Source organism: Vombatus ursinus, unplaced genomic scaffold (assembly GCF_900497805.2).
Source record: "Vombatus ursinus unplaced genomic scaffold, bare-nosed wombat genome assembly UNPS02014773.1, whole genome shotgun sequence".
NCBI lineage: Eukaryota > Metazoa > Chordata > Mammalia > Diprotodontia > Vombatidae > Vombatus > Vombatus ursinus.
Genome location: NW_020954551.1, coordinates 41,622,950 through 41,643,924, shown reverse-complemented (window position 1 = coordinate 41,643,924; position 20,975 = coordinate 41,622,950). Strand labels below are relative to the sequence as shown.

The window sequence follows — 20,975 nt, the reverse complement described above, 5'->3', positions numbered from 1 at the left end:
AGAAAGAAAGAAAGAAAGAAAGAAAGAAAGAAAGAAAGAAAGAAAGAAAGAAAGAAAGAAAGAAAGAAAGACTGCCTCCAGCTTGCTCCTGTTAGCTCATAAAGAATTTACAGATGGTAGAGATTTGTCTTCTCTCTTCTCTTTCCTTAAGACCAGAAAATCAAGATTTGCCCTCCTTGTTTTCTTGTGCTCTAGACTTCCGGCCTTGACTTGCATGCCCTACAAGCTGAGCCCTGCTCTTTCATTTCTGGGGAGCCCTGGGTCCGGCCTTCCTACCTAACCTTGCTCTTTAGTCCCCAGTTGGTGCTGACAATGACCAGGAAGCTCAGGATACCTTGATCCTCAGTCCCCTTGGAAGATGCCCCTAGGACTGACCTGGACGTGTGCCTCAAGGGGAAGCAAAGGCCTGACACACAAACAAAGGAAGAGTGTTTTGACGGGGGCCCGGCTGGCGTAGATTCTGACTCAAAGTTTATCCCGACTTTTGATTTGTGTTTGCACCTACACCTCTAACACCTGGAAGACCTCTGATGGGGGCCTCATTTGACCACAGTCCTACAGCTTCAAGTTACAGAACCAGGATTTGAATTCAGGTCTCCTAAATCCTAGATGAGAGCTCCTTTCCATGACACCCCACTGTGAACTTGCCATGAGTTAGAATCCCAGAATATGAGTGGGAAAGTACTCCCAAGGTTATCTAGACCAGTCCTCACCTGAGCAAGTATTTTCTCTAAAGCATTCATGACAAACAGTTACCCAACCTCTGCTTGAACAATTCAGAGGAAAAATCCACTGACTACGGCTTGAGCCCAAATCTTGACTGTGCGGAATTCACCCAGAGGCACCTATTTCTCTCTCCCTCTGAGACCAGTCAGAATAGAGTGAATCCTTCCACACAACAACTCTTCAAATGCCTGAAGACATTTCTATTGCTCCCTCTGAGTCCACCCCTTACCAAAGTTGGCAAACTGAGTCCTTTCAACTGTCAGGGTCTCCCAAGCCCCTCATCCTCTTGGTCATCCTCAAGTTATGCACGGGCCAAATGCTCACATAGAACACGAAGCCCAGGAATGCGTCACACCTAAAACCTCGGAGGGACGCCGGGGGCTTCTGGGACAGACCTGGGCCAGGGGACTCCAGAGGCTTGGCACATAAGCAAACAGCAATCCACCAAATGAGCACGTGGTCATTTGGCCAAGGGCCAGGGCGTTCATAAACCACCAACACAGCACACTTTACAAATGCAACCAAGCACACAGGACGTACCCACCACCCACACAGCAGGACACAAAGGAGACCTACAACACAGATGTACAGGGATGTAAAGAGCCAGAAATCTTAGAGCTGGGAGCCCTGGTGGGAGGGAGGGAAAGGCCCTTAATGGGGTAGAAATTAAAATATACCTATTACACTTTTAATGTGTTTATAGAGTCAGAGTCACCTCCCTGGCTAATGAAAATTTAAAAATATATTTTTCATAACTAGGTTGAAAGGTAAAATAAAAAGCACAGAGAAATCTGGAAATTCTTCAGAGGAGAAACTGCTTTTTGTTACTCCAAACACCAACACAATTTTAAAAAAATTCAATGTTTTAGAAAAACCCCACATTCTCCAGAAGAAATGTTTTTTCCACTGAACTTTGCCACCCTTCCTTCCCTCCTCTCAATGCACACACCTATAGGTATGATGACCTGGGGGCACTGGATGCGGCTCTTTCTCCACCACACTAATCCCAAGCCATGACCTCTGAGGGCTAGAGGCTTTGCATGTCCTCCCCAAGGGAAGGACAGTCTTCCCACTGACCGGTCCCTCTCAGGTGCTGGGCAGGCCACCACCTTTTAAGGGACCACGTGCTCCTGTAGTGTGTGATGCCAGGGCAAATGGGCATCCTTGGAATAGGGGGAGAAAAGCTTCCCTTAGGCAGAAGGGTCACAAAAGACTATTGAGAAGTGGGATGGGGTAAGACAGACATGAGCAGGATAGAGCACTTGGACTTGGGAGTCAGAGTTCAAATCTAGCCTCAGACACTGACCAGCTGGGCAAGTCACTTAATCTTTCTCAGCCTCAGGGTAATGAGAGTACTCATGTCACAAAGATGTTGTGAAGGTCAGCTGGAGACGTAAAGTCCTTTATAGACCTTAAAGTCCCAGATAAAGCAGCTGATCTCAGAGTCACCCTACATAGCCCACGGGTCTGACACTGCACTCTCAAGGCCAGGCTGGTTCAGCTGGTGGTGTCCTCTGATGAGGACCCAGAAGACTCAGCACACGAGGGCCCTGGGAGGGTAAGAACAGCCCCGAGGACACTCAGCTAGTTAGGGACACAACCAGGATTAGAACTTGAGTCTCCTGACTCTTGGTCCCAGGCTGTCCTTGCACCACCCAACTTGGCTTCTGGCCAAAATTACCCCAGTGTTTTTTGGTGGGCAGAAGAGGGGTGGGCACACTCACCGATGTGTTCTGACACTGGATGCTGGTGCTGTTGAAGCGCAAGGCGGTAACGCGGGCCGGGTTGCCGGGGATGTGGAAGATGCACTCGTAATTGCGCTGGCCGGACTGAGGCTGGGGCAGGTTCTTGGCCGTCAGTGTGATGGGCTTTACCACGCCCACCGGGACATAGATCTGCGTAGATGGCAGGATCTGAGGGCAATCCTGGAAGAGCAAAGAGAAAGAGGTTCAGCGAGCGGGACACGGGGTTGTAGCATCATTGATAAGAGCCGATCGGGACAGAGAGGTCACTGGATCCAACCTCTGCATTTTACATTTGAGGAAACTGAGGCACAGAGTAGTTACGTGACTTGTCCAGGGTCCCCAGGGTCACAAAGCTAGAATCAAAGGAATCCAGCTATAGAGATTTAAAAGAGACTTCAAGCCCCTGATTTTACAGATGAGGAAACTGAGGCTGAGAAGGGCTGAGTGACTTCCACAGAACAGAGCTGGGGTCTGAAACCAGGCCCTCGGACTCTGATGCAGCACACAGTGTACTGTACCGCACTGCAGCGCTGCCTTAGGAGGACAGTTCATCAGTTTTGAGGACGCAGAGTAATGCTGTTTTCTTCCCCACTCGGGACAGTACTGCCACGGCTAGATTTTCCTTAGGTTCACTGATGATGAGACAGAGGAGACCTCAGAGGCCTTCTCCTCTGTCCTCCTCCATTTTACAGATGAGGAAACTAAGGCCTAGAGAGGCTAAATGACAAGCCCAAGGTCACAAAAGTAGTGGGGCTCAAACCCAGGTTGTCTGACCCCAAATCTGACGCTCTCTCCACGACATGACACAATCTTTTGCTGCTTGATCCCAAGAAGCGAAAACAAGTACCAGTGTTTGGAGCTGAAAGCAAGACGGATAGATTCAGAACTAGAAGGGAGCTCAGAGATCATCTAGTGAAACCTCCTGTCCGTTTTAAAGATGAACAAACAGAGGCCCATGTCCTCCCGAATGCTAACTCACAGACCAGCTGCATGGGGTTTCAGGTTTGGACCACAGCAAGCGCAGGAGATCTAAGTCTCCCGGTCCCCACAACCAACATTCCCCCGGGGCCTACTCCACCCAGCCGAGTGCCCAAATTATGAAACAATAATAACCTGGCACAAGCTCCTCTTGAGTACCTTCTCATCCATTATCTAACTTGATCCTCATTAAGAAATAAAAGTAATTTAAAATAATTTTTTAAAAAAACATACAAGTTGGTCATTTTACAGATGAAGATATTAATTAAAGTCTGGTAGGGTCAAGAACTCAGATGGAATGAACAGTGCCCTGGATACCAAGAGATCCGGATTCCAGTCCTGACAATTCCAGGTGCTACCGGGGCAATGTTGAGACAGTGATCTCACATGAATGGGCCTCAGTTTCCTCATTTGTAAAAAGGGAGTTGAACCAGATCACAGATTTAGGGCTGCAAAGGGCATTAGAGGTCATTTAGTCTAAGGTCCTCATTTTACATATGAGAAAACTTGAGGCCCACAAGGATGAATTAACATGCCCAGGTTCACACAGGAAATAAGAGTTGGGATTAGAACCCGGGTCCTCTGACTCCAAATCCAGTAGTCCTGCTAATGTACCATGCTGCCTCAATGACCTCTCAGACCGCTTCAAGCTCCCACTACGATGTTCCTGTTCCAGCAGAATAAGTTTCAAGGGTCCCGATTACATGGCAGCCACCACCTCACTGATGGGGACAAGTGGCCAGTAATGGGGGGGGTCAACTTAGGGGTTGTTTGCAGGGAACAGAGAGAGCACCAGCTGAAGTTTGGGGGTTAGAGGGAAATCGGGGACCAGTACGGACTGGGACGGAGTGGCCCCAGGCTTTGGGGGGGGGGGAGGAAGCTGCATCAAAGATAAGGCCAGGGAAGTGGAGAGAGCACAGAAATAGCCCAGTCAGGCAGAAAAACAGCTCCAGGTCTCTGGGGTCAGCCCCTTCGGCAACAGGAGCCTGATGCAATCCCTTCTGCCTGCTTGCAGGGCCTGAGGTGGCAGGGGAATATGGGGCCACGGGAGCTGGGGTTCCTAAGAGCCACTCACTTTAAATAGAGAGAATTAATAACCTGTTTTGAACGCAGGCAATACAGGAACCCCAATCCCGAGGCTCCCTAGGGAAGGTGTCTCAGACCCAGATCCCGGGGGGGAGGGGGCCCCGACGGCATGGAGAGACTTCAGACAAGTTTACTTTTCCTGCCCACAATGGAAAAGCTAATTCTGGGAAACGTCACCAAGGGAAGACGCCCTGAGACGGGCTGCTCCATCTGCCTCCACCTCAGGGCCAGGGCTAGACCCGCTCCTCCCAGGCCTGACGTTCTCCAGTCTCAGTCTCTCCCAGCATTGTGGTCCCTTCCACTTCCAACGTCCTCCAACGCCTGGGACGGGTCTCTGACGATGAAAGCCTCCTTATCTGATTTCTTCTTTCTCTCACCTCAGTGTCTGGGCAACCCACCAGTTAGGAGTGTGCCTCACCAGTTCTCAAGGCTCCCCCTGGTTTGCCCTCAGACTGGGAATCGGGTTTTTTCTGCTAAACCCTCCTCTGCTGCCTCCAGCACCCTGCTGCCAGCTGCCTCTACAGGGCATCTGCTCAACACTCCTTTCACCTGGGCCCCATCCTTCTGCCAGCAACTGGCCCTGTACCTAGGGCACTCACGGAACTAGACAACCCCCCTTCCCATCGTCAGCAATTCCTGGATACTCCTGGATGCTTGTTTCTACTAGGAAGTTCTCCCAGATTGGTCCAACAATGGCCATTGTCTCGTAGCCCTGGCATGCCAAGAAGTAGGATGGCTGTCAGCCCCACCCCATCCGATGTCATTCAGTTATTGCCAAGATGTATCCCATGTCCTCCCCAATATCTGGCACCACACAGGGCCTCTGGGGTATACCCCTCATTAGGAGGGACATTAGGCTTCAATCCAGAACTACACAGACAGCCTTAAACCATCTGCCAAGGGCCGAGAGGAATTTTATAAACACTCCGCAGTTTCTGAGATCCGGAGGTAAGTTGGTGGAGTCAAGAGGACCTGAGTTCAAATTCCATTTCAGACACCTACAGGCTATGTGAACCGCGGCAAGGCATTTAATTCCTCACCCAGCCTCAATTCCTTCATCTAAAAAAATGAGCATAATAAAGCCCAACCTCTCAGGGATGCTGTGAGGATCAAGTGAGATAATATTTATAAAGCACTATATAAGCACTACTTACTGTTGTTATTATTATCAACTTGCTGACACCTAAGACTGTCTCTAATTGAGTCTCTCTGTGCCAGCCTTCACCTTAGCAGGTACTACCTCATGGGGCCTCAATGGGCTCAGAACCAGTGAATGAGACTGGAGTCAGGGCACAGAGAAACATAGCGACTATGTAAGGAGGGCACACGTCCTTAAAGCCTCATGGACTCTCTGTAACACTCATCCTCCACTCCTCCGACTGAAGGCCTCCTTACAGTGTTCTCAGCATTTCAGGTGTTCAGTCTTTTGTCTCCCCTAAATAAACTATGGTCTCCCTGAAAGCAGAGGTCCTCCCTGCCCTCTAATTCCCGACAGCACCAGGTACAAAGAAAATGGTCAGGGAAGATTTGTTTAAAAGGAGGGGCTGAACGAATGATTGATTTGTTCAATGATTCAATGAATAGTTATAGAAAACCTACTCTGGGTATAGGTGTTATGTTTCTGGGGGTGTTCCAGATGTGCCTCCAGCTGTTGCTTGGTTTCATGTTTATGCTGACACCTCTACCAGGGAAAGAATCTATCTTTATTCCTCTCCCCCGCTGCCCATTGGAGGTGGAGATGGGAATGAAAGTCAAAAAGAGAAGGCTCTCAGGGGTGCACTTTCTGCAATTCTTCCCTTGCCCCAAGGCAGGGAGGGGAACCCCAGAAGCTCCCCCAAAGAGCTGAGGAGCCCCTCCTCTTCCATTCAGGCCTCCCAAAGAAGAGAATTCTAGCAGAAGGGAGAACACGCAGTAGGCACCCAATAAAACCTGGCTCCCCCAATAACAGGAGGGCCCTCAGGTTTACCCTGAAATGGTTAAAGAACAATAAAGGAGAGCTCCCGACATTGTTTCTCAAGTTCAAAATGGCCCGGGCCAGGCTAAACACAAAGCTCTATCTCTCATCTCATCCCACTCCATCATCCCATATGCCACAAGAAAGCACTAGACAGGCCTTGTTCATTCCCACCTCCAGGTCTTTGCTCACAGCATTCCCCTGGAATTAGGGTTAGGTCTTATTTCTAGTGGGCTTTAAAGTTCACCAAGTCCTTTACTCACAAGGAGTACGTACAGTATGATTCCCTTCTGTCTTTGTATCCCTGGCGGTCATCCACATGCCTGGTAAATAATAAATAATAAATACTTCCAACTGATTGATTTGCACTAAGTGGAGTTATTATTCCCATTTTACAGATGATGAAACTGAGTCTCCTCAGGGAGGTCAAGTGACTTATCTAGGACCACAAAATAAGTATCAGAGGTAGGACTTGAACACAGGTCTCCTCTTAGAATCCCAAATCCTGTGTTCTTACCACTGCATAAGGGTGCCTCTCTCAGACTTCCTTTCTACCTTCCCTTCAAGACTCATATATACACTCCTACTGTTTGCCTTCTCAATGAGTGGAGGAGGAAAAGAATGTGGAACTCAAAATTTTTTTTAAAAAATGTTTAAAAAAAGGGAAGAGGAAAACCAAATTGTTAGTGTCAAAAATGAAAAAGGAGAATCCATAATAATTGAATAAGAAATAATGAAAATTATCAGAAACTTAAGGGGAAAAAAATAAAAGATTCATGTACTCCACTCCTGTGTAGCTGGGTGGCTAAATGGATAGAATTCTGGGCCTAGGAAGATCTGAGTTCAGATCATATCTCAAACACTTAACTAGCCGGGTGACCCTGAGCAGGTCACCTAACTGCTGTTTGCCTCAGTTTCTTCATCTATAAAATGGGATGATAATAACAGCATCAACCTCCCAGGGTGGCTGGGAGGATCAAATGAGATAATATTGTGAAGCACTTGGCACAGCACCTGGCACATAGCAGGTACTAGATAAATACTTATTCTCTCTTCCTTTCCATGAAGTCTTCCCTGACAAATGCAGACCTCACTGAGCCTTCCTCCCTCTGAACATCTTCAGAAATGCATAAATGAGCACATGGCTATCTTCTGTCTTGGACTGTCCTCTGGAGTCTTAACTCCTCAATGAAACTGAGTTTCTAAGGGTCAAAGGAGTGAGGAATGTTTATGCTGACACCTCTACCAGGGAAAAAATCTATCTTTATTCCTCTCCCCCGCTGCCCATTGGAGGTGGAGATGGGAATGAAAGTCAAAAAGAGAAGGCTCTCAGGGGTGCACTTTCTGCAATTCTTCCCTTGCCCCAAGGCAGGGAGGGAAACCCCAGAAGTTCCCCCAAAGAGCTGAGGAGCTCTTATAGTCCTAGAACTATACCCAGGCTATGTGGTTTTGCATACAGTTGGCACTTAATAAGTGCTTACTGCCTGACTGATCTCTATTGAATAAGTGACTTAGCAAGAGGAGAGGGAAGGGCAGGAGAGGGCAGAGGAGGAATTCCAAGCACCCTTCCGGCCCTGATATTCCACATGTTAACATTCCTTCTAGCTCTGACACTCGGTGTTCTAAGGTACCTTCTACAATGCCATGAGGCTGCCTTGACCTGGATTCTTCCCTTCTCTCTCCACTGGGGCAACAGAGGAACCTGTACCCTTGCTCCAGGGGAGGCCTCTGCCCCCTGTGCTGTCTGCACAGCCACTGAACAGGACAGAGAACAGATCGCCATTGTATACCTCTGTGCATCACTCCCCCCGCTCCGGGGTCACACACCCACACAGCCTCAATCTCACCTCCCAAACTCCCCAATCTCCAGCTCCTTTCTCCGGCCTCAAGTCCCCAGGGACCTCAGTTTCCTCTAGCCTGCATTCCACACACATCCCTCTTGGCCCTGACTCCCCAACCCGCCCCACACCCCCACTTCAAAACAGGAAGCACCTGGCTCTGGCAAGGTGGCCGGGGAACGCTGGCCACTGTGTGTCCTGCCCCAACGTACTGGCCTGGGCATTCTTCCAACCACCCCGGAAAGACAACGCCCCTCCCCCAAGAGAGGGCTCCCAACCCATGTCTCCATCGGAAGCTTCATGCCTGGCCTGGCAAAGTTCCTATGGTCGGCAAACTTCCACCAACCCTGTACTGCCAGAGCTGATTCCCATTAACCCTTTACTGGCAGGAATGTAACCAGGTAGATGCCATGGTGTCCATATAAAATCACAGATCAGAAAGTGAGAACGGTCCTCACGTGGTCATATGGTCCAATTTCCACTACCCCAGAAAAGTCTAAAAGTATTAACCGTCTCCTTTTGGCAAAACTGACCACTGATACATGACCTGCCCAAGTAACCTAGCCAACAAAGTGAGAAAGGGGTGCGGGGAGAGGGGCAGAACTCAGGCCTCTGAGTATCTGGTAGGACCAAGGAGGCCTCTCAGGTTCAGGCCTGCATCAGTGTTACCGGCTTTACCTTGAAGATTTGCCCTATGTGTATGAATATGTTTGAAATAGGCATAGACCAGCACTGTCTAGAAAGCAGGATACCTGAAGCTCTGTCTCAGCTCCTCCAATAAACTGTGTGAGTGAAGTCATGTAGCCTAAGAGGGATTCACTGACTTCATCTGTAAAAGGGGATCATAGAATACTAGCCCCATACGCCCCATAACCTCGAAGGTCCCTTCCAGTAATCCTAGAATTCTATTAAACTAGTCCATTAAAAGAGACTGTGTGCTCTAGTATATACCACAGCTTTCTCATCTACTTAAAAAGATGTTGGGGGGCTAGCGGGAAAAGGTGAGTTGGACTAGAGCAGGGCTAGGGAACTTGCAGCCTTGAAGCCACATATGGCCCTCTAGATCCTCAAGTACAGCCATTTGAATGAATCCAAAATTCATAGAACAAATTTGTTGTGACGTTGGGATCCAGTCAAAGGGCTGCACCCAAAGGATCTAGAGGGCCACATGCGGCCTCGAGGTTCCAGGTTTCCCACCCCTGGACAGGCTTTCTGATCACAAGGGCAAATTCACTGCTAGAGGCCATGGTTCCCAGAAAGGATTCTGGATAGGGAGCCAGGAAACTTGGGTTCTAATCTAAGCTCTGCCTGTAGTAGCAGGAATAGTAGGAGCAGGAGTAGGAGTAGTAAGAGTAGTAGTAATGGTGGTGGTGGTGGTGGTGGTATTGGTGGTAGTGGTGCTGGTGGTGGTGGTGGTATTGGTGGTGGTGGTGGTGGTATTGGTGGTAGTGGTGCTGATGGTGGTGGTGGTGATAGGAGGAGGAGGAGGAGGAGGAGGAGTAGCAGTAGTGGTGGTGGTGGTGGTGGTAGTGGTAGTAGTAGTAGCAGCAGTAGTAGTAGTAGTAGTAGCAGTCGTTGTAATGGTGGTAATGGTGGTGGTGGTGGTGGTGGTGGTGGTAGTGGTAGTAGTAGTGGCAGCAGTAGTAGTAGTAGTGGTGGTAGTGGTAGTAGTAGTAGTAGTGGTAGCAGCAGCAGCAGCAGCAGCAGGAAGGGGAAGAGGAGTATTAGTAGAAGCAGTAGTAATAGCTAGCCTTTATATAGTGCTTTAAGGTTTGTGTGACTTTGGGCAACTGATGTCCTCTCCCCGGGCTTCACTTCCCGCTTCTATAAAAGGAGGCAGTTGGACAAAGTGACCCCCAGACGATCTTCTGGCTCTGACATTCCATGTCTCCATCTGCTAACATTCTGCACAGTAAAGTCCCTTCCAGCCTTAACATTCTATGATTCGAGGAAAAGCCACCAAGACATAAATAAAGTCAATGCCTCACCCAGGCACCAAAATAATTACTACCTAATTACTATCAATTACAAAGCAGCACTTCAAATTACTTGAAGAACAGACAAGCTGCTTTGCCAGTTAATCAAACTGAGTTTTCCTTGCCCCATAGGAAGCCATGGAAACAAGCCTTCGCTCCCATTGCCCATGCCCCCAAAGAAGGCAGCTGGCGGTCTGGGCAACAATCAAGCGATGGGCCTGACGAGGAAGCACTGTCCTCGGCCTTTTCCCCACGTCCAGTAACTGTTGGCCTTTCCCAGCGGGCTATGTTGGGAGGGATCCAGCACTCATTCGCTGTCAGCCATATGGTACCACACTGCAATGCAGAGGAGCTGGGTTCTAGTCCTGGCTCACTATGTGACCCTGGCCAAGTCACTTATCTAGGTCACTGGGTCCCAGTCCCCCGCTCTGTAAAGGATGGTAAGAGACAACGTGATGGCTGAGGTCCATTCCAAATCCAAAATGCGATGCTTCTGACCTTAGAAGCCAGTCTTTGATGAGTGAGACACTCCTGCAGGTGTGGAAGACTTAGCAGAGAGATTCTTTCCACCATTCTATAGAACTTCCAAGGCCTTGAGGCTGATTTACAAAGGCAGGAGATGAGGTGGCCTGGAGCCTCTACAGCAGGGACAGGAGCCAACGCTGGACCCACTGGCATGTCAAACTGAAGAAGGACAGGGGAGCTCTAATCTCCTCCCTACAGGGGGACAAGCCCCTCCTGGTTCTTGGCTATTGATTATGAACCTTCCGGGGGCGTTCTAGTCACTGCCTGTTGAGGGCAGTAAGCTTCTTGGGCCCCTATTCCAAGGCCATTGTGGGAGAACGTGATCAGTGTGGAACGGCACATCAGGGGTCAGACAGGGCTCTGGTTTCAATCCCAGACCTGCTCAGGAGGTAAATTTAGGAAGAATTGGGGCAGACCAGCCAGCATCTACTCTAACCAAAAGCTGGTGAGGAGACTGAATTTACAATATGGCCTCCGTCCCCAACCAGTCTACCTGGGGACCAACGGAAGGGGTGTTTAACCTAGAAAAGAGAAAACTAGGGGGGTCATCAAGAATCTGAGGGATGAGGGATTTGGCTTGTTCCATTCGGCCCCAGAGGAAAGCGCTTGGAACAATGCAAGAGAAACACAGAATGGCTCCAAGAACTTGACGAGGTAACTCGGGAGCAGCAAAGAGGGAAATGGAAGGAAAAATTCTCCTAACAATGAAAGCCGGTTGGAAGCAGTCGGGCTGCTCCAGACCAGAGTCAATGCTCCCTCCTGAGACACTTTCAAATAGAAACTGGATGAGAGACTGAAAAATGGGGAGGGTAAAGAGAGGGAGGGAGAGACACACAGAGATAGAGTGAGAGAGACAGAGAGGGGAAGGAGAGGAAAGGGGTGGGAGGGAAGAGAGAAACAGCAGAAGTCTCCAGGTCAGAGTTTCAGATGCAGTTGGGGGAAGGGTGAGGGCCAGTAATGTTTAATCACGTGGGAGGGAAACCAGGAGCCTCGGCTGGCAGTGAGTCGCGAAGGCAGGAGACAATGAAAGTCTATTGTTCTCCACAAGGCCATAGAATGTTTGTGCCGGAAAAAATCTTAGACCGTAGAAGGTTAAAATACAAAACGCTAGACCTGAAAGGGACCTCAGAGCACAGAATGTGAGGACATAGAACTCGCAGCCCAGAAGAGACCTTAGGACTCAGAATGCCAGAGTTCATCAGGAACTTAGAACCTAGAACATCAGAGCTAGGGGCTTCCACAGTATTTCCAACCTTCAACGGACAAGGGGAGAAATTTAGGTCAGAACAGGCTCTGGGATCTGTCCAAGATAATAGAGGAGGGGAACACAGAGCCAATCAACACTGGACTGTAAGCTACCTGAGGGCAAGTTCCATAGCTTATCTTTCTCTTTATAGAAACTAGCACAAGTCTAGGCATAAAGGAAATACTTAATAAAATGAATGAGAATTCAGAAATGAAAATAAGATTTTTTTTTAAATAACTGCCACCACCACCCCCAAATGATAAGTAAATAAAATGAGTAAGTGAATGAGAGAGGACAGGACAGATACAGGGGAGGGGAAAGGCTGGAGACACCAGGAAAGAGCCGAAATGACTCAACACAGAATTTCAAGGCCACAGCATCTTTCAGACCTCAGCCCACCTTTCTAACATCATTTCTCACTGCACTCAAATAGACACTTTCTACTGTTACTACCCGAGGGACAAGCTCTTCCTATTGCTGCCCTCCCCCACCCCAAACACAGTGAGTGCCCCCTGCCTTTGGAAAATCAGCCCCCTTGCTCTGTCCAAGTCCTGCTAAATCTGCAAGATTCAGCTGGAATCATGCCTCCTCCAAGAAGACATCCCAGGCTCTCCTGCCCACTGACATCCCTCTCCTCTGAACTCCTATAGTTATAATTTTATTGTATTCTGCAATGCTTCTACTGTGGGAGACTGTACGTTCCTTATGGGCCAGGACCATGCTTTCTCCTATTGTACCTCTCAAGCATCAGGGGACAGAATGCTGGAATTAGTCAGGAGGCCTGGGTTCAAATCACAGCTCAGGTACTTTTTACATGACCTTGGGTAAGTCACTTCTCCTTCTCCTGAGTTCCTCCTCTATTAAATGAGAAGGATGGATCTTTAATGTCCCTCTGGAATCTAAATCTATCACCTAAGACAGACTGGTGAGGGGGAGGAGAGGGGGAGGAGTTGCCTTCCTAGACGGCCCTTACCTCCGACACATTGACCCGGCCTTCTTGGAAGGAGCAGTCTGCAGCATTGTGGGTGCAAATGTGTCGGTATTTGCACCAGTGACAGGGGAAGGATCCATTCACACAGGACAGGCAGCTGCAGAGAAAAAGGAGAGAAGGCAGATAGGCGTGAATACTCACTCCTCAGACAGCCCCAGCCTCTGCACCACCCCTTCCACCTTCAGGCCTGCTCACGGGGCACACGAGCCAGCCCAGACTCCTCCAGAGATGCCCTCTCCACCATCACCCACAGTCCTCACATTCATTTCTGACTCTTACTTTAGCTCTAAGTTGTAGCAGAGGGCAAATTTGATTTGGAGCCTAAAGGCCTGGGTTCAGATCCTGAATCTGCTTTGTTTGCCCTGTATGACTCTGGGCAAGTCACTAAACCTCCCTGGGCGTCAATTTCCTACTCCGCAAAATGAGAGGTCTGAGGTAAATGATATTATAGACTTCTTCTGGTTTAATATCCTATGATCTTACTCTAAGATTACCAGGGTCAGAGTGGTGTGGGGCAGGGGTTTGCGGTAGCCAGGGTGGGTATCTCATACTCGCTGAAATGTGGCTAAATTCACATTTCATCCAGGCCTCCAACTTACCCAAAATACTCAACCCTGAACCTTTTTCCTTCCAACCCCTTGGGGAGGAGACAAAACTGAAAAACTGAAAAACTGACTGGAACATTAACTAACCAACTGTGAGATTAGAGAATCACAGATCTAGACTTCAGAGGTCACCGAGTTCAACTCTTCAATCTACAAAGGAGGAAAATGAATCCTAGAAAGGGTGATTTGTCCCAGGTGATACAAGTAATCTCAGAAATGAGATTACTCCGAGCCTCAGAGCCAGGGATTTTCCATTGTACCATGATACCAGTTTCTTCATTTGTAAAATAAAGAGGGGGCTTTTAAAAATCTAAACCCAATGTTCAATATTCCATGCTAGAAGTCTATGTTAGAATTAACATGTTTTACAAAAAAACTTGGGAAGACTGAATGAACTGATGCAAAGTAAAGTAAGCAAATAAGGAAAACCAGGAAATGATATCTACACAACGAATACAACAACGTAACTAGAAAAAACAACAGTAACAGAAATTGAATACTAACTAATTATAACGATGAAGATTGTCCCTTAAGAAGAAAGAAAATGACAGCGTGCCCCTCTCCCTTCTTTACACAGGTGGGAGATTATGGGTGTGGAACCCTGCATACACTCAGACTTGTTTGGTTTTGCTAAGCTAAGCTGCCTTTTTTTCCCCCTCTTTTTTCTAGTTTTTGTTACAAGGGATGGCTCTCTGGGGAGCGATATATTTGGAATGAAGGTGATAGAAAAATGAAACATATCAATTTACCATCTTTAAATGAATTAACATGCTTTTGTGCTTTCCAAATAAACCACACTATATACTAACATTCTATGTTCATAGGTCTTTTCTTGTTCTGATATATTCTGAGTTATATGTTCTAATAATCTCTGGTCAAATCTCCCTTCCAGCTCTGACTTTTACAACTCTAAGCATAAAGAACTATACAAGTGTTAATGTGTATTATTATGGGTGGATTCTCCACCCCTCCTAAGTGGGCTGAGTGGGGACTCTGACGTGCTATTATGGAAAAGAGATGGGGGTGGTAATGAAAAAACCAACTCGGGTCAACGTGAGTCAAAACAAGAGCCTGTTGGAGGCAGGGTCAAAGCTCAGGCCTCTGAAGAAACCCCAGCCTGATTCACAAAGGGAATCAAGAGCAGACCCTGGGCCTGGTCACCAGCAAGGACTGGGCTCTCTTTCTTTCTTGAACAATGGCCCATGTGGAGACTGCCCCCTCACAGGCTGCCCCTCCCTCGCTCCCCAATCCCGGCTCTTATTCTTAATCAGCCACCCATCAGGGGCTGAGGTTAGGAGGTCAAAGTCAGATGTCCAGCTGCCCACCTGACAGCATGAAGCTGCTCCCCAAGAGGCCAGGGGCTGATGGGGCCAAGATGGGGGGAGGGTGGGATGATTGCCAAAGCTAATATGAATATTCAGGGAAGGCAGAAGAAGCCTGAATTATGGAACTGTCCTATTCTCTTCTCCAGGATGGGAATGTGAAGACTGAGCAGAACAGGCACTGCTATGTGCTGGCATTATTATCAGGGGGCATGAGGAAGGGGGACAACCTGAGCCGAAAGCTGTGTGTATTACTCAGTCAACATATCTGCTCATTAAGTACCGTCTATGCGCCTCTTCTGTTCTAGCTGACAGGAGAAATACGAGGGAAGGGCAGGAAGGTGTTACAGTGAAAAGTCAGGAAGACCCGAGTTCAAATCTAGCCTCACACACTTACTTGCTGTGTGACCCTGAACTTTTAAGACACTTCACCTCTGTCTGCCTCAGTTTCCTCATCTGTAAAATAGGGATGATAATAAGAGTACCTACCTACCAGGGTTACTGTGAGGATAAAATGAGATAATATTTATATAGTGCTTTGCAAACCTGAAAGCTTTATATAACTGTTAGCAGTTATAATTTTATTGTTGGTGGTGGTGTCGTTCACTCAGTTCAGTCACATCTGACTCTTCATGACCTCGTTCTGGGGTTTTCTTGGCAAAGATACTGGAGTGGTTTGCCATTTTCTTCTCCAGCTCATTTTACAGATGAGGAAACTGAGGCAAACAAGGGTAAGTGATCTGCCCAGGGTCACACAGCTAGTAAGTGTCTAAAGCTGGATTTGAACTCAGGTCTTCTTGACTCCAGGCCTGGTGCTCTATCCACCATGACACCTACTTGCCCAATCATCATCATCATTATTACTTGTTTAAAAAAAAAAAGGACTGGATTTCTGGGTAGAGCACCTAGGTTTGAGGCTGGCTCAAACTCTGCTGGTGGCAGACTGCTCAGGGCCTCAGTTTGCACACTGTAAAATAAGGAGGCTTACTTTGAGGTTCCACCTTCCACCGATCAGACTGGCTAAGACGACAAAATAGGAAGATGTTAAATGGAGGAAGGGCTATAGGTACTAGTACATTGTTGGTGGAACTGTGAATTGTTCAGCCATAATGGAACTATGCCCCAACTCTGCACACCCTTTCACCTAGCTATATCACTATTAGGCCTATAACCCCAAAAAGATCAAAGAAAGAGGAAAAGGACCTATATGTACAAAAATATTTATAGTAACTCTTTTTGTAGTAGCCAAAAATCGGAAGCAAAGGGGCTGTCTTCCTAGTGGGAAACGGCTAAACAAATTACGGTATGTGAATGTAATGGAATATTATTGGGCCATAAGAAATGACAAAGAGGACAATTTCACAAGGAACTGGAAGGACCTATTTGGACTAATGCAGAACTAGGGGAACAATTTATACAATGACAACAACATTATAGAGAAAAACAACTTGGAAAGACTTCAGAGGTCTGATCAATGAAGTGATACCCCATGAGGCTGGAGGACTGGAGATAAAACACTCTACTCACCTCCTGTCAAAGAGGTGATGAACTTAAAACAAAGAGGGAGACAGAAATTTTCAGGCACAGCCAACGTGGGGTACTGGCTTATAGGACTGCGCATGCCTCTTTTGAAGATTTCATTTGTGGAGAGAGGGGGGAGTGGCTGTTATCAAGTGAGAGGGAGCAGAATGTGGGACAGATTATAAATCCATGTGATATTAAACAAATTTATTTTTTCGAAAAGTAAAAAGTGGAAAAATAAAATAAAACAGAGCCAGGATTGTGCACATTCTCAGGATCCACTGATGTGCTGGTTAGTGTTACTGAACTTTTTTTCCTTTCTTTTAAGTCTGTGTTGCAAGGGATCGCTCTCCACGGATGGGAGGAGGGAGGGATAGATTTGGAAATGAAGGTCATGGAAAAACAAAAGATTTCAACACTTTTTTTAAAAGGTCCCTTTGAGCTCTAAATTCTGATTCTAGTTAGGAGGCCAGAACCGGCACCCAAATCCCTCCCCTTCCAGAATCCTCCCCTGACCACTCCAGCCTAATTATCTCTTTCTTTTTCAGCGCACCACTCATCTGACAGTGTGGGAGGCATGAACAGATGAGGGTGAAAAGTGCTGGCCCTGGAGTCATCGGTCCAGAGCTAAGCTGATGCCTCTGCAATTTATTAACTGCATGATCATAGGCTAGGCTCTAAAGTTCTCTTGTGCCTCAGTTTCCTCATTTGTAAAGTAAGGACGTGAAACGAGGTCTGAGGTCTTGCCGATCTACATTCCTGTAATCTCATGACACTTGCTTACAGACTTTACCTGATATAGTCAGACACCCTGATGAGCCTACAAAAAACAGCTGGGGAAAGTCAGTGCTAGATGTCAACGGCTGGAATAGGGAGATGAGAAACACAAAGTGGCAGGGGATGGAGAGAAGAAAAGAGAGGCAGAGGAAGAAAGTATGCCCTGCCTGGGATCCAGAGGGAGCCAGGGAGAGAGGAGATGTGGAGACAGGAGGAACATAAGGACCAGGGGAAAAAATGAGAAAGGGAGTCACACCAGATCCTTCACTGTATCCCTTAGTACCTAACACAGCATGCCTGCATCTAGCAGGGACTTAATAAATCTTAATACAGTGCCTGTCCATAGTGATCATTTAATAAATGCTTATTGATTGATTAATTTGATGATAATATAGCAACATAAACAATGACACAGGGACATCTCCAAAAAGTGACAAATGATGCGACAGATACAGTCTATGTTCTAAGGTAGGGGTTCTTAGTCCTGCTAGTCTGGGGAAGCCTAAGGAAGCCTTCCCAGAAGGTTTTTAAACACATGAAATAAAATACATATGATGACAAAGGAAACAAATTATACTGGAAGTTATCAAAATATTATAAATGTATAACTTTGTGTTTTAATATAATATTTTATATAAAATAATTTTTTTAAAAGTTCACAGATCCCAGGTTAAAAATCCCTGTTCTTCACTATTTGACAAAAACTGCTCGGAAAACTGGAAAACAGTATGGCAGAAACTAGGTATAGACCAACATCTTATATGTATACCAAGATAAGGTCAAAATGGGCACATGATTTAGACATAAAGGGTGATATCATAAGCAAATTAAGGGAGAAAGGAATAGTTTACCTGTCAGATCTATGGAGAAGAGAAGAATTTATGACTAAACAAGCGATAGAGAGCATTGTGAGATGGAAAATGGATGGTTTTTATTATATTAAATTAAAAAGGTTTTGCACAAACAAAACCAATGCAACCAAGATTAGAAGGAAAGCAGAAAGCTGGGAAACAAATTTTATAGCAAGTGTCTCTGACAAAGGCCTCATTTTTCAAATATATAGAGAACTAAGTCAGATGTATAAGCATACAAGTGATTTCCCAAATGATAAATGGTCAAAGGATGTGAACAGGCAGTTTTCTGATGAAGAAATCAAAGCTATCTAGAGTCATATAAAAAATACTCTAAATCACTATTGATTAGAGAAAAGCAAATCAAAACCACTCCTGGGTACCACCTCACACCTGTCAGACTGGTTAATATGACAGAAAAGGAAAATGACAAATGTTGGAAGGGATGTGGGAAAATTATAACACTAATGCACAGCTGGAGTTGTGAACTGATCCAACCATTCTGGAGAGCAATTTGGCACTATGCCCAACGGACCACAAAACCATGCATACCCTTTGATGCAGTAATACCACTACCAGGTCTGTATCCCAAAGAGATCATAAAAAAGGGAGAAGAATCTATATATACAGAAATATTTACAGCAGCTCCTTTTGTGGTGGCAAAGAATTGGAAATTGAGGGGATGTCCATCAATTGGGGAATGGCTGAACAAGTTGTGGTATATGATTATGATAGAATACTATTATGATATAAGAAATGATGAGCAGAATGATTTCAGAAAAACCTGGAAAGACTTACATGAACTGATGCTAAGTGAAGTGAGCAGAACCAGGAGAATGTACACAGTAACACCAACATTGGGCGATGATCAACTATGATTGACTTAGCTATTTCCAGCAATATAACGATCCAAGACAATTCCAAAAGACTCATGATGGAAAATGCTGTCCACCTCCAGAGAAAGAACTATGGAGTCTGAACTCAGATAGAAGAAAACTATTTTCACTTTCTTTATTTTTCTTCCTAGTTTTTTCCTTTTGTTCTGTTTCTTCTTATACAACATGACTACTACGGAAATGTTTTACATGATTGCACATATATAACCTATATCAAATTTCTTACCATCTTAGGAAGGGGGAAGGTAGGGAGGAAGAAAATTAGGAACCCAAATTTTTATTCAAAAAAAAATGAAGGTTAAAAATTATTTTTACATGTAATTGGAAAAAAGAAAATACTACTTAAAAGAAAATAAATAAATAAATCCTGTTCTAAGGCATTAAGAGGAGGTACGATGAAGTGTGTGGAGAGTTGAACTGTGGCCAAATCCTGGCTATAACAATCAACACTCACAAGCTGCGTGACTAAGACCCTCAGTTTTTTCATCAGTTAAATGTGGATCATAATCTTGGCATTCATACCCCAAGGAGTCATTGTTAAGGAAGGCACTTTTTTGAAAAGGGGAGCAATGAGAAGTTTTGATTCCATAAATAAAGACGATACCTAGCCAGTGCTTTAGGAGCCCAAAGGAAAGAGAGGAGGTTACTGGAGACCAGAGGCCAAGGAAGACAACATGGCAGAGGACCACAGGTCATGAAGCTAGAACACTTCTTGCCCAACCTCCCCCCCATCCCTATTGAAGAGATGGAAAGACTGAGGCCCAAGTACAAGGTAGGATTCGAGGCGAGCCCTGAAGGATAAACAAGCCTCTCTTGCTCTAGATCTCCCCTTCCTCTCCAGCCCTCCATATTCTTAGAGCCCAGGGAAAACAAGGAGGGAGATATTCTTTCATTCCCTCACTCCTACAGTAAGGGAGGAAAGGAGTGGGTGGCCTGGGCTGGGAAGCGGGTAGGAGCAGAGGCCACCCCCAATGTGCACAAACACCAGTGGGAGGGAGAAAGCTGTTCCCTCCCAAGATCTGCAGGGCTAATTCTAGCAAATCAGCAATTCCATCCCTTCCATGGGGCTGGAAGCCTCTCCCATCCCCTGCTGACAGCCCAGAACAGAGCTCTCCAATGTTTCTTCTGCGGCCACACGCCTGTGAACTATCCCTGTCAAGCCCGCGTCCGATCCTCTGCCCCGACTGCCCCCTGCTGCTGCTGACCACCCTTGAGTCCATCCACATACGACCACTGATTTCCTTTCTGCCTTTTTCCCCCTTCAGTAGATTTGGGGTCGGAAGCCCTGCTTTCAAAGACCCCCTCAGACTTCTCACTAGCGTTTGGTTAAGTCATGCTCCTTCCCTGGGCATCAGTCCACTACCCCACCCGTTAAATTAAAGGATCTTAAGTCAATTCAATTCAACTGGATTCAACCAGCTTTTGTTTAATACTCTTCCAGTTCTAAACTCTAGCCAAAAACCCTCTCCTTCCTATCATCCCAGGCTAATAACACATTCCCCACCCATTTCACAGGGTCCTTGCAAATCATTAATTAACTACTATAAAAGCTAACATTTATAGAGTGCTTACTATGTGCCAGGCACTATGCAAAAGCACTTTATAATTATTATCTTATGGGATCTTCACAACAACCCTGGGATGTGGGTGCTATTATAACCCCTATTTTACAGATAAGAAAACTGAGGAAAACAAAGGTTAAGTGACTTGCCCAGGGTCACAAAGCTACTGAGTGTCTGAAGTGGGTTTGGGGGCAGCTAGGTGGCGCAGTAGAAAGAGCTCTGGCCTTGGTGTCAGGAGGAGCTGAGTTCAAATGTGGCCTCAGACACTTGATACTTACTAGCTGTGTGACCCTGGGCAAAGTCATCACTTAACACCAATTGCCTCACCAAAAAGCAAAAAAAAAAAAAAAAAAAAAAAAAAAAAAAAAAAAAAAAA

At 46.4% G+C, this 20,975-nt stretch overlaps 1 protein-coding gene across 2 annotated transcripts in view; it reads right to left on the bottom strand.

Annotated features, from left to right (window-relative positions):
- The window catches only part of PLXNA1 (plexin A1), a 308,227-nt gene that overhangs the window by 104,561 nt on the left and 182,691 nt on the right, over positions 1-20,975 (bottom strand). For both annotated transcript variants that reach the window (XM_027863712.1, XM_027863713.1), the window contains exons 9-10: positions 13,048-13,162; positions 2,451-2,651 (exon numbers count right to left, since the gene is read on the bottom strand). In XM_027863712.1, the coding sequence (XP_027719513.1) occupies positions 2,451-2,651; positions 13,048-13,162 (316 nt within the window). The remainder of the gene's footprint in view (positions 1-2,450; positions 2,652-13,047; positions 13,163-20,975) is intronic.